The 12,222-nt window shown below is 46.6% G+C and overlaps 2 protein-coding genes across 2 annotated transcripts in view; one reads left to right on the top strand and one right to left on the bottom strand.

Moving 5' to 3' along the window:
* The window catches only part of EPG5 (ectopic P-granules 5 autophagy tethering factor), a gene marked incomplete at both ends in the record, with an annotated part of 48,359 nt that extends 46,894 nt beyond the window's left edge, over positions 1-1,465 (top strand). The window contains 2 exons of the mRNA XM_079548790.1: positions 700-814; positions 1,283-1,465. Of these exons, the coding sequence (XP_079404916.1) occupies positions 700-814; positions 1,283-1,465 (298 nt within the window). The remainder of the gene's footprint in view (positions 1-699; positions 815-1,282) is intronic.
* A 2,712-nt stretch (positions 1,466-4,177) lies between these two features.
* Positions 4,178-10,944, bottom strand: SIGLEC15 (sialic acid binding Ig like lectin 15; the record flags this gene model as incomplete). The annotated part of the gene is made up of 5 exons (XM_079548174.1): positions 4,178-4,274; positions 5,222-5,252; positions 5,914-6,270; positions 8,730-9,113; positions 10,893-10,944. The coding sequence occupies 5 exons, from the start codon at positions 10,942-10,944 to the stop codon at positions 4,178-4,180; spliced, it is 921 nt and encodes a 306-aa protein (XP_079404300.1).
* Between the last annotated feature and the right edge of the window lie 1,278 nt (positions 10,945-12,222).

Raw genomic sequence — 12,222 nt, 5'->3', positions numbered from 1 at the left:
AGTCCCCTGATCATCTCTGTGGCTCCTCCGGACCCTCTCCAGCAGCTCCCTGTCTTTCTTGTGCTGGGGGCTCCAGACCTGGACACAGCACTGCAGATGGGGCCTCACAGGAGCAGAGCAGAGGGGGACAATCACCTCCCTGTCCCTGCTGGCCACCCCTCTGCTGATGGAGCCCAGGATGCCATTTGGTTTCCGAGCTGCAAGAGCACACTGCTGGCTCATGTTCAGCTTTTAATCTATCAGGACCCCCAGGTCCTTCTCTGCAGGGCTGCTCCCAAGGACCGCTCCTTCCAGTCTGCATGGATGCCTGGGACTCCTCCGGCCCAAGTGCAAAACCTTGCACTGTGCTGTGTTGAACCTCATCAGGTTCACATGGGCCCACCTTTCCAGCCTGTTGAGGTGCCTTGAATGGCATCCCTTCCTTCTACCATGAGGGATTATATCAGATGTGACCTCAACGCTGCAGCTCAGCTTGGGTCAGGCATTACCTTTCATATGTGTGGTAGCTTGTAGGTATGATGTACATACATATATTGCAATGATGTTTTTTTCTTAATGCACTGCAGATGATCTTCTGAAGCTGTTAAGTATGCTCCTCATGCGAGAGATCTCTCATGGGATAGAACTTGTAGTTTATCTGCTGCTGAGGACTTGACAATTGACATCACTTTCTCTCTCTGCCTTCTTTACCTCTGCCAGGTTTCGGCTGGTTGCCCGCAGTTTGTCTGCCTTCCTCCTGGTGCAGATTCCTGCAGAGGGGCAAGCCCGCCTGAAAGCTGGCTCAGAACCAAAGCTGACACAGAAGGCCCAGCAGGTAGTGTGTGCCAGTCTTTGGCTTCTTGAATTGTCCTCTTCCTGTGCTACAGAGACAAGTCAAGTTGGAAATTGTAGTGTTATTAATGGGAGCAAAATGATACCTTGATAGAAGTCAACTGTTCCTTTCAGGCTATCCTTAATGAAATCTTTAAGTGTGTTATGTTTTGTGTTCTGGTGCGGTTTCTCTAAAAACATGTCTTGAGTTTGTGAAATAAACATGGGAGCAATCATTGCAAGCCTTGGTGGAGCACTTGTTGTGCTTGTGTTGGAATGGCAACAATTTTAAAGAGGAGCTGGATTGAAATAATACGTGTGACTATATTTTATGAATGTTTTGTTCAAAATATAGCAGGCTCTTTAATAGATAATGTTCTTCCAGTGGAATCTTTCTTATGATGTCCAGTGAACTGGTTTGTTGCAGGCCAAAATGCAGACAGCTAACATAATTTTTTCCTTGTGTCTATAGGCACTGAGTGCTCTTGAATCAATGGCATCAAACAAACAATATATGGATTTTCAAGAACAGATCTCCCAGGCTTCTTTGTTCATCAAGCATCCAGAACATTGTCTTCGAGATGGCAATAATCTTTTGTCTCTCCTTGTAAACACGCTGTACCCAGAAGTGCATTATTTGGACTGCATACGGTAGCAGCACTGAGCTCACAAAAGGATCATGCAGTGTTGATAATTCTGGTTTACATTTAAAGTTGTTCTTGCACAAGTAATTTTTACGTTAAGAGTTCCATTTGAAGTAAGTCAGAAGTGTGAATGGGAGCTGCACACTGGCAGATTTTATGCTCTTTGAGGTTTCTTTTTTTTTTTTTTTTTTTTCCCTTAAAGCTCTTAGGATATTTAGGCCTGTGGAATTGTTCAGTTTTTATCAACTGAAAACAGTTGAATATGTTCCTGTGCAAGGTGCACATCTAAGGGGATACATGTGCAAATCATTAGACAGCAAAACCCACTCTTGTTTCTTGTAGCATCTTTTCCTTTTTTTGTGCCTTTTTCATTTTCCTACGTGTCATTATTTGAGCCAGAGCAAAGTGAATGGGGGGTTGTGTGTTAAACAGTTTTTGACTCTCTTAGTAGGATACCTCTAAAGCTTATGTGAGTGTGTGAGTGTGTACAGGGAGATTTGTCCCTGCATTCCAACAGGTGGTATTTTAAATTTTGACTCTTTTGATATTCTGCAGAACTCTGCAGTTTAAAGGCATGCCTACAATCTTCTGCCATGTCAATACAAACTGAAAATTGAGCTTAAGGACTTTGCTTTTTCCTGCTTCCTAAATATTGCTGAGTCTGCCTCCATACTGGTTGGTTAAACAAAAGTGTTTTATGGCCGTGTCGTTCCTAAGTCAGGTGATGTCTACAGAATGATTTTTCTGCTTCTCAGTGTCCAGGAGAGTAGCAGTTATGTTCTTGCTGGATAAGAAATCCTTAATTCTGAAAACCTGGTTGTTTAGGAGTAGAGGTTTAGTAAGTGGACACCGCTGAAGTTCGTTCTTCCTAGCTGGGCACGGCATGGCAGAACTTCAGATGACACTGTGAAAAGCTGTTCAGCTTCAATTAAATCACTTTGTTAAATTTGTACTATGAGCCTGTAAATCCGTTGTTTCAGCTGAATGATCACTGTTTTTTGTTGCTTTGTCTGATGTTGCACTTTCTGTTCGCTGGAAGCAGAAAGTGAATTTCCCTGCTTGCTCGTGTAACGTTGGCCTTTCCATGGCTGATCTACTTGAGGTTGCCCAAGGTCCTACATTCTCAATCTGTGCACCTCTACGAACGAAGGAACACTGAAAGCTTCTTCTCTTTCTGCATTGATTGTGCCTTTGTGTTTAGAACATGTAACCGTGTTTAAGCATTTGTTCAGGTCACATGGGGATAATAGATGTTCAATAATGGATTATTTTGCAATGTTGCTCTTAACTGTGATTTTGGTGCTGGAGAGCAAACCACCTTTTTCTTCTCGACAAATTTGGCTAACTGTGCCAGCTGTGTCATCAGATCACCCACATCTGTGTGTGGTTTTAGGCTCACAGATTGAGCAAAGAACTCTATGTGTATATATATGTACATCTCTCTGTAAGCTAACAAGGTAAGGGTGCAGCATGATTTCTAACAGACTCCTTTGGGAAAGCGATGCCTGGAAGAATCTTCTTCTGCTTTTTCAACCCCTGCAGAGAGTTAAAAGCACTGGTTTATTAGATTCAATGTTATTGATCAATTGCATAAAAAAACGTGAAGAATTGAGAGATACATGCATTTGACATGCACTTTTGAAAGAAGGTATTGTTTCAGCTGTTGAGTTTTTACAAGTGTGTTTATAACATGCTATGTCTGGAAAAAAAAAAAAGTGCGAAATAAAAGAGAAAAAATGGGTAATTTGTGACAAATGCTGTGGTATTTTCAGCTTGCTGGAAGAGGCAGTATCTGGTAATACATGCTTGTTCTCAGAGATTACCTACACCTACAACAGGTGGTGTTGATCTGCCTGAGGGTAGGGAGGCCCTTCAGAAGGATTTAGATAAGCTGGATCGCTGGGCTGAGGTGAATGGGATGAAGTTCAACAAGGCCAAGTGCCGGGTCCTGCATTTGGGCACAACAACCCCATACAGTGCTACAGGCTTGGGGACGAGTGGCTGGATGAGTGTGAAGAAGGAGGGACCTGGGGGTGTTGGTTGGTATTCTGTGATTCTTAGTGTGAAGTCACTAAGAGGTGGTCAAGATATTTTCATGTAGCACAGGGATGGAAACTTTAGAAGTAATTTTTTCTTTTTTAATGAAGTGAAAGTTGTTTTCTTTGTTTGTCTTCCCTGCCTGGGTAAAAGAGGTTGATGGACAGGACAACATGGGTGCCTTGATTTCCAGTTCCCATCAAAATGGCTCTTTCTGTAACTTCTTTAATATGAGACAGATACGCTGTGGTGTTTTATCCAAATATACCCATATCGAGAAGCCATTTCTCATCAGGAAAAACTGCAACACAAGATGGGACCAACTACAACTCTTGAGTGTGTCTGCTACAGAACTTTGTGACACAGGTTAGAAACATGCAGGTTGATTAGAACTGGCATCTCGCATAGATTTTCTGCTTTTCCAACTCCACCACTCTTCACTTTCTCTCTTTTTTCCTTTTTTTTTTTTTTTTTTTCCCAATCTGTCTTTGCTTTAAAGCCTTGTGTTAATTTTAAGTCTCAGCAGAGATGGAAAACATGCGCCTACAAGGCTCGCTTGACCCGTTCATCAGTCAACAGCAGTCTTATGTTCAGTGGGAAAAGACACCCTCAGATGATCCAGCTTCATATAGAGCAGACAGGGGTTCAGACCACGCAAGTGGGTGCGGGTGGGACAGCCCAGGTCTTCAGCTGCATCTTGCTGCAGGTTGTTCTGTTGGCAGGCTGTGGCTGCCGTCGCACCTGCGGTCGAAGTTCTCGTAGGTGGAGTCCTGTGGCTGCGGCCTGGTGGTGGAAAAAGGGAAGCTTTCATCTGTGTGTTTACAAATGCAGTTGGCCGTGCAGTATAGTGTAGATACTAAATCAGCAACACCATGCTTCTGCTGATAATTACTACAAATTTAACTCTAGGATTAAATTCCCTATTGCCTCTTGGGCTGCAGCCTGACGCTGCGCACATCCTGCTGAGATGAATGCATTTCTAAGGTAAGGTGAGGGAAACGTATCACAGATAACTAGGGCTGGAAGGGAGCAAATCCAAGGATATACTGGCCTCATGTACAGTTTCTGTCTGTTTAACCTAAGGGTTGTCTTACATTTTTACCCATCTGTCACCAGTTTGGCCCCTACAGATGTCCGGAGTCTCCTTGCTTTGGATACTGGGAGATGCTGGTCGTGCTGTGGGAGGATAGTTCAGATTCTAGGTTTGGACTCTGCCACATCTCAGCTGGCTCTGACATGGACTATTTGGTTCTCCATACCTTCTTCCACGCTTGGCAGAACACATCAGCTCTGGCATAGGCTCTGGGCAGCCTGGTCTGGTGATTGGCAGCCCTGATCATAGCAGGGGGGGTTGAAATGATGATCACTGTGGCTCTTTTCAACCTAGGCCATGCTATGATTCTACAATTCTACGAAGGCTCTCCCGCCTCATCAGAAATTGGAATTCTTATGCTAGTTTAATGTGATATCCTAACACTTCTGGTCATCCCCTGCTTCTGCTGCATCCGTGTCTCTCCAGGTTCCTTGTCCTTGAGGTCTATTCTCAGTTGCCCCCCAAGATTTGGTTCTTTACACCGGCTTGCTTGACTATCAGCCCAACCCTATCCTCATCCCAGGAGCCTGCTATGAGGCCAGAAGTTGTAGCCAAGACAGAGGACAAATTGTACTCCTCTCCTTGTCATCTCTACCCTCCTACTGGACAACATGAGTAGAAGGTGGGGTACTCTTACCGGGCCAGGATGGATGGAGCAGTGGAAGGACCTGTTAAATGAGAGTAGATATACCAGTTAGCAAGATGATCTGAGGAGTCAGGACTGATTGACAGCCATAGGCAACATGCATTAGAGGATAACTGATACTCTGGTGAATGGTTCACTGTTGCCAGGATAGGAATCAACTTTGTGGCCTGAGTCACAGAGCCCTGTGCACAGCAGGGATACTGGCTTGAACAGGTATAAAATGGGATTACACTGCTGACTGGAAAGCATGCAGATGGAGCTGCTCTGGGGAGCAAGAAGGATGCTGACTCCAGGAGATCTAGCTGCTGTGAGGTGTGCAGTGGAAGTAAATCCTGCCCATGGGCTGGGGAAGAAATAGTAATTAGTCTGTTCAATAAAAATCTGATTGTGTAGGCAGCAGGTTCCCTAATTACACACCTGTTGATTTATTAACCTTTTTCACTGGGCACAGGGAAACTCCTGCTTGCTCTGTTTAAAGATCCCATCCTGAATGACACTTGGCACCTGCAGACTGTGACCAGCCAGCCAGGAGGTCCCTCTTATTTGTTCTTAATACTCCATTATGCATGTCATTTTCCTAGGGTGGAAATGAAGATAATAACAGACTTCCCCCTCCCTTGTCTGATTTTATCTGCTGCATCACATCATGTTACCAGTCTGATGTTGGAAACAGAGAAACGTACCTCTGGGGAACAGGGTCATGCCCAGTATCACCAGCAAAACAAGGACCTTAATTCCCAGAGGCACAAAAATTAGGATCAGGAAAAAGGAGCTGTTGGATGCCTTGAATTTATAGAAGTAGACTGTCCCCTCTGCTCTTCCGTGGCTGTTGACAGCCGTACAGGTGTATTTGCCGTCGTGTGTCAGGTACTGGAGCTCCTTGGTGACGCGGTGGTTCGTGTTCGTGACCGAGGTGAGGTTGCTGGAGTGGGGACTTGTCCATGTGAGTGCAGGTGCTGGTTCACCCTCGGCGGTGCAGCGGGCTTTGAAGGTGTGATCCCCATTGGAACTGACAGTAATGTTAATGATCCTGGGGGAAGCTGTGGAAATTACAGGAAATACATTAGGTTTCAATGATAGGTTTGATGCACAGTGTAACAAGACTGGCATCAAACTTCCTCTTCCTTATTTTTTCCTTGGACCCCAGCCCTTCCAGAACACTCAAGGAAGGATCTGCTCATGTGAGCCCTTTCCTTAGTGTCTCAGGCTTGTCAGAGACCTCTCTGAATGGTGGCAACATCCATCTAAGGGATGCTCAAAATTTAGAGGCACTGTTGAATTTGCTGCCTTCGAACTTGCTCTCTAAAGAAGCAGGGCAGACGTGAAAAATCCTGTGGTTTTCTTCTGGATCTGTGAACTATTTCATACACTTAGTTCTCAGTGGCACTGTGAAGACTGAGAGAAACAAAATGAGTGTCCTTACGTGGGAAAAGCAGGTGCTCAGAGTTGATTTCTTTCATTTGTCGGGCAAGACAGTATGGGTCATTATAATGAAAGAAGACCAATCCATATCATAGATCACAGAATGGTTTGAATTGGAAGGGACCTTTAAAGGCCATCAGGTCCCACTCCCTGCAGTGCACAGGGGCACCCACAGCTCCAGCAGTGCTCAGAGCCCATCCAGCCCAACCTTGGGGCCACCAGGAATGAGGTACCACCATCTCTCTGTGCAGCCTGTGCCAGACCCTCGCTATGAGAACCAGCTGTGTTGCATATCTGTGTGTTTTGGTGTACAAGCTGCTTTAGGAAACATTATTTAATTCCTGCCCTTTGTACTGCAGGGATCTGTTCCCAAAGCAGAGAGCAGTGGGGACACTGGGTCTATGCAAGCACCTGCGCTCTGCTTCTCTCATCATCAGCACAGCTTGTTGTTGCCCTGCCGGACCAGTCTCTCTGTGGGATATTTCAGATCTGCTCCACAGAGGCAGAGCCCTGACTGCTCAGCACTTCTCTGCAGTACATGAACTCCTTCTCAGGCCTCGCCTGGCTGCCTGCGGTTTCACTTCAGAGACAAAAGCATCCAACACGCAGTGTCTGTGCACTGCTGGTTAAGTATGAGCCCACTCCTGAGGCCGCATGGGTGTCCTGGCACTTGCTAGATCAGTGAGGACACCCTCTGAGAGGAACCAAGCACTCTCCTTCTGCACAGCACGGTGGAAACCCTGAGATGGAGGGCAGAGGCAAAGTGCTGGAAACCCACCTCTAATTGCTTAGCTCTCTGCCCCTTCTCCAGGCTGAACAAGCCCAGCTCCCTCATCCTGTGTTTGCAGGAGAGGTGCTCCAGCTCTCTGAGCATCTTCATGGCCTCCTGTGGACCTGCTCCAACAGCTTTGTATCCTTCTTGTACTGGGGGCCCCAAATATGGACACAGTGCTCCAGATGGGCCACACCAGGGCAGAACAGAGGGGGGCAATGCCCTTCCTGCCCAGTGAAGCTGTGGAAGATGTGGAACACAAGTCTTATAAGGAATGGCTGAGAGAACTGAGATAGTTCAGTCTGGAGAAGAAGATGCCCAGGGGAGACCTGATCACTCTCTGTAGCTCCCTGAAAAGAGATTAAGGAAAGGTGGGAGTTGGCCTCTTCAATCATATAACGGTGGTAGGACAAGAGATAATTTCCCCAGTTTGTGCCAGGCAGAATATTAGGAAAAACTTCAAAGAGTGGACAGGCATTGGAATGGGCTGCCCATTGGACGGAGTCCCTGCATCTTGAAATGCTCTGGGAATGTTTATAAATGTGGTACTTAGGGACGTGGTTTAGTGGGCAGCATTAGTGGTAGGTGGATGGTTGGGTGAGGTGATCTTGGAGGTCTTTTCCGGCCTTAATGGTTTTGTGATTCTATCACTCAGGATTCAGATGTCATTGCTATGCAGATGTCCACCCTTAAGAAGGGCTTTTTATCTTGTGCTGCCACAAGGACGCTGTGCAACGCCTGTTCAGTGTGATTTCTCATCACAAGGCTGCATGGATCTCTCCAGAGGGACAGAATCATATGCACTGAGTGTGGCCAGGCTGAGATGCTAGTGCCATCCAGGCCTGCTTGTGCTTACATCTCCTAACACCTGCTCAGCAGCTGCATTCTCCAGCTTAAATCCTGATGAAGAGCCCATCTGTAGCCTCACTCCAGGAGCTGCAGAACTCAATTTTCCTATCTGCAGCCTGCACCAATCCCATGCCGCAGGGACAATATGCAAGACTCGCCAGGCTGTCACCTGGGCAGCCACAACCTAGCTGTTTCTTTACTTCCTGCAGTGTTTAGCTCCTGTGCCCTTCCTTGCAGTGTGCACATCACTTCAGACTGGAAGCCTGCAGTGAGTATTCCCTGCCAATATGTTACAAGTCCTCCTCAGGGCTGACTAGACCTGGAAAAGACAATATTTTGGAAAAGCAAACATCTCAGATAACCTTCTGTTACCACCTCATCACTTTCCACATCTCACAGCTCTCCAGTTTCCCTCTGGGGTGACTTTGCCTCCCTGGGCACTTGATGCTGTCTTACCAATCAAATGCAGCTTTATCCCATTCCTGCTTTCGTACTTGTCGTGTATGTCCCCAGAGAACTCCACACGGCAGAAGTACCTCTCACTGTCACTCCAGGTCAGGTTGTCGATCCTGATGGAAAGGTCTTTGTGCCGGGGGTTGCCAAAGAGTTTGTATTTGTTTTTGTAGCTGACGGCGGTCTTGCAGAGCTCGCTGGCACTCTGGCTGGTGCACTTAAACACTACAGTGCCATTGTACGGCTCCTTGATCCTCCAAATGGCAGTGAGGGTACGGTCAAAGGTTTTGTATGGGTGTGTGAAGGTACAGGGCAGAATAACCATCTTTCCAAGTTCACCAGTGACGTCAGATGGGACGTGAATGGACCAGCTATTGCACTGCACGCCTAGAAGCAACAACAGATAATCAGGACTGATTTACATAGGGTATTGAAGAAGGAAATTGATCATCCTTCTTGTACCCTCTCTCTCATTCGTCAGAAAATGGATGCCCTTTTTTCCTCCCCCTGTGCAGGGGACTTGCAGGTGGTTACTCAGCCCACTTAGTGGGGCTGGGTTTGGTACCAGCCTGCAACAGAGCTGAGGGGGCTGCCTTGCTCATGTTGAAAGCAATTTAATTTTTAAGCAGTCCTTGCAATGTCAGCAATAGCTGACCTGTAGATGTCCACTGTGAGGCTGTGTGAGTGTTTGCAGTTGGAAGATGTTTGTGTGCTTGCAGACACACACTTCCTAATATATGTGTGTGTACTTACATATATATAACGTACTCAGAGATGGTGGCTTCAAGCACTAATCCAATTAAATGCAACCGCTCTGTGTTTGAGTGCATGCACACAGGAGGATGCACAGCAAGCAGCTCCATGTTAACAGAGCAGGTTGACAACACGTGGACTCCAGCTGCCTGCATCTTCCCAGACAGGCCTTGTTCTGGCCTCACAGGAGGAGAAATTCTGGGTTTTCCAGCCAGGATGTCACAAACAGTTGGAATTTGACCACTGTAAATCCTTGTCGTGGTAGATGATCACAGTAAATACAAGCCATTGCCACCAGACCCAGTTTCTATCAGTTCTATCTGGTGATGAAAAGAGTCTTTACCTGAATGAATGTTCTCCAGCCTTGAAATATATCAGGAAAACTCAGCGTCTCATCCATTTCCCTTCTCCAGTAACCAATAATACCAACAAATAGCACTTGTAGGCAGCTCTTGATGTATAGATACCTATATCCATCAACCGCATTTCTGTTTGCAACAGCTGCAGCACCAGAGAGTGGTTTCAGGAATGTCTGTGGCTACATTCCTGTCTTACATAACTTACTTGGTGGCTTTGTTAAATCAGGAGGTTTATCCTCCACAGTTGAGAATAATTGGAGAAAAATGTAAATAATTTGCCTCGTGTAAACAAATTGCTGACTTTGCTGTGATCTGTGGGCATTCATCTGTCAGGTTGATCAAGTAAAGGCTAAGTTAGGATTGGTGCTTGTGTTTATGTCTGCTGTCCATAATATTTGACAAATATCCCAGTGGCTGTGCAGGCAGAATTAATGTTCTTTTGTGTTGCACAGTGAATAAAGGCTGATGTAGGACTGGTTCTCCTCCATTAAGTTATTTAGCCGGAATTTGAGCCAAGCCAATATTTTAATTACTGAGGTCTGGAGTCGTGGTGCCTTTTGTCACTCACTGTAATGATGTGATTACCTTTTGCAGCCTGGATTATCTACTGTACGAGGCTATATAGCCATGGGCACTCCAGGAAGCTCATGGGCTCTAAGTACAATGCCCCACTGGTAAAAACAAAGAACTCTAATTATGTCTACTAGTTGTCAGTGGAAAGGATTTGAGTTCTTGATAACCAGATCAAGAGCTGGAGCCCACCACAGCCATTAAACTTTCTCTATCAAACAGTCTGACAGTATATGTAACCAAATCCTGTTGACTTTAATAGAACTTAAGTATATACTTGAAGTTAACCATGGGCTAAAGTGCACAGTGGAGCAAATTGTATGAATTTCGTATCAACTCTGAGGAACACGAAGCAGTATGAAACAGGGCTTCTGAGTGATGAGAAAGATGAACTTCCTACACGAGTTATAAAAGCAGAGGAAAAAGAAAAAAAAAAAAAAAAAAAGCCCTGATCAGACGGAACTGTAGCAAGCTCAGAACTCACCCTTCTTGAAGATGGAAAGGACGAACAGAAGAAACAAACTGTACTCTCTCATGCTGGTTGAGGTTCTCCACTGGGGTGTATCAGCAAACCAGAACTGTCTCTGCTACATCTGCGCTGCTGATCTTGTCATCACAAAAGGTTTTTCCAGAGATGGAAGAAGCTGTGGTTTTCCTCTCCTTGGAGGGAATGAGTTGTCCAGCTGAACCGGCTCTGGTTATATTAATAGTTTTGTGGTCAGTCATGTGAAAAATACAACAGAGGCAATCAGCGTGTTGCCATTTTCCAGCTGAAGGAAAGAGTCTTAAAGATGGGGCTGCAAGCACCCACTCCATGAGGGGTATGGGATAGAAGAGATGTTTGGGGCTTTCAGGTGCTCACTGGTCTGGAGGAAATTCTTGCGATCTGCCCCAGCAAATAGCAAGCATGACCCACCTGCACTTTGTTTGAGGCAGTGGGGCCTGCAAGCCAGTGGTGCTTTACCACTTGCACATGCTGTTTGTCATCATCCCTAGATGTAAATCCCCCTGAGCAGGCACAGAGGTCGGGCTGTGTGGTCTGGCTGGTTAAGGTACCCTGCTCTGTCCATCTTTCTGTGACTTTGATGAGCCCCCAGCACAGGGAGGATGTTGGAGTGGGTCTGGAGGAGACCACGAAGATGCTCAGGGAGCTGGAGAACCTCTGCTAGGAAGGCTGAGGGAACTGGGGCATGGATGGGGCCCTGGGCATTGTCGTCTACTGGGAGGCACCCAGCCCATCGCAGGGTAGGGCTGGGTGGGCTTTAAGATCTCTTCCAACCCAATCATTCTAAACCAGGATGCTGCTGTTGAAACAGAACTTGTGGAGCAGGATTAGAAGGATATCCTTCATAGGGCAGACCAAAAATCCACCATGCCCAATAGTGTCAGCCTGAGAGGGAGCAGGAGAAGGGAGTTATGGAAAACCTATTGGAACAAGTAAGGATGCTATACCAGCACTTCTGAAGTCCCAGTCACTCTCCCCTCCCAAATAGTGACCCTGCGATGCTGAGTTTAACCCAGCAGCACATACTCCCCATCAGGTCTTAACCGGCGATTTGGTGCCCTCCGTTCCCACGTAGGAAGGGGTGATGTCTGACTGCCCTTATCTCGGCAGCTGGGCCACTGTAGGGCCTTTCTTCCCTCATCTCCACCGGCTGGGCTGCTCCTGCAGCAGGCAGCAGTGGGTGCACGGCCGCTGGAGGGCTCCCGGAGCCCATGGAAGAGGATGCTGCTGGGCTCCCAGAGACTGCGCTTCCTTCCCTTCGGTACTAAGCACCCGAACTCTTACACTGCTTTACACCCTCCCCGTTCCC

Source organism: Tetrao urogallus (genome assembly GCF_951394365.1).
Source record: "Tetrao urogallus genome assembly, chromosome: Z".
Classification (NCBI taxonomy): Eukaryota; Metazoa; Chordata; class Aves; order Galliformes; family Phasianidae; genus Tetrao; species Tetrao urogallus.
Note: the sequence above shows the minus strand (reverse complement) of the source record. Positions and strands in the feature narration are given on the sequence as shown.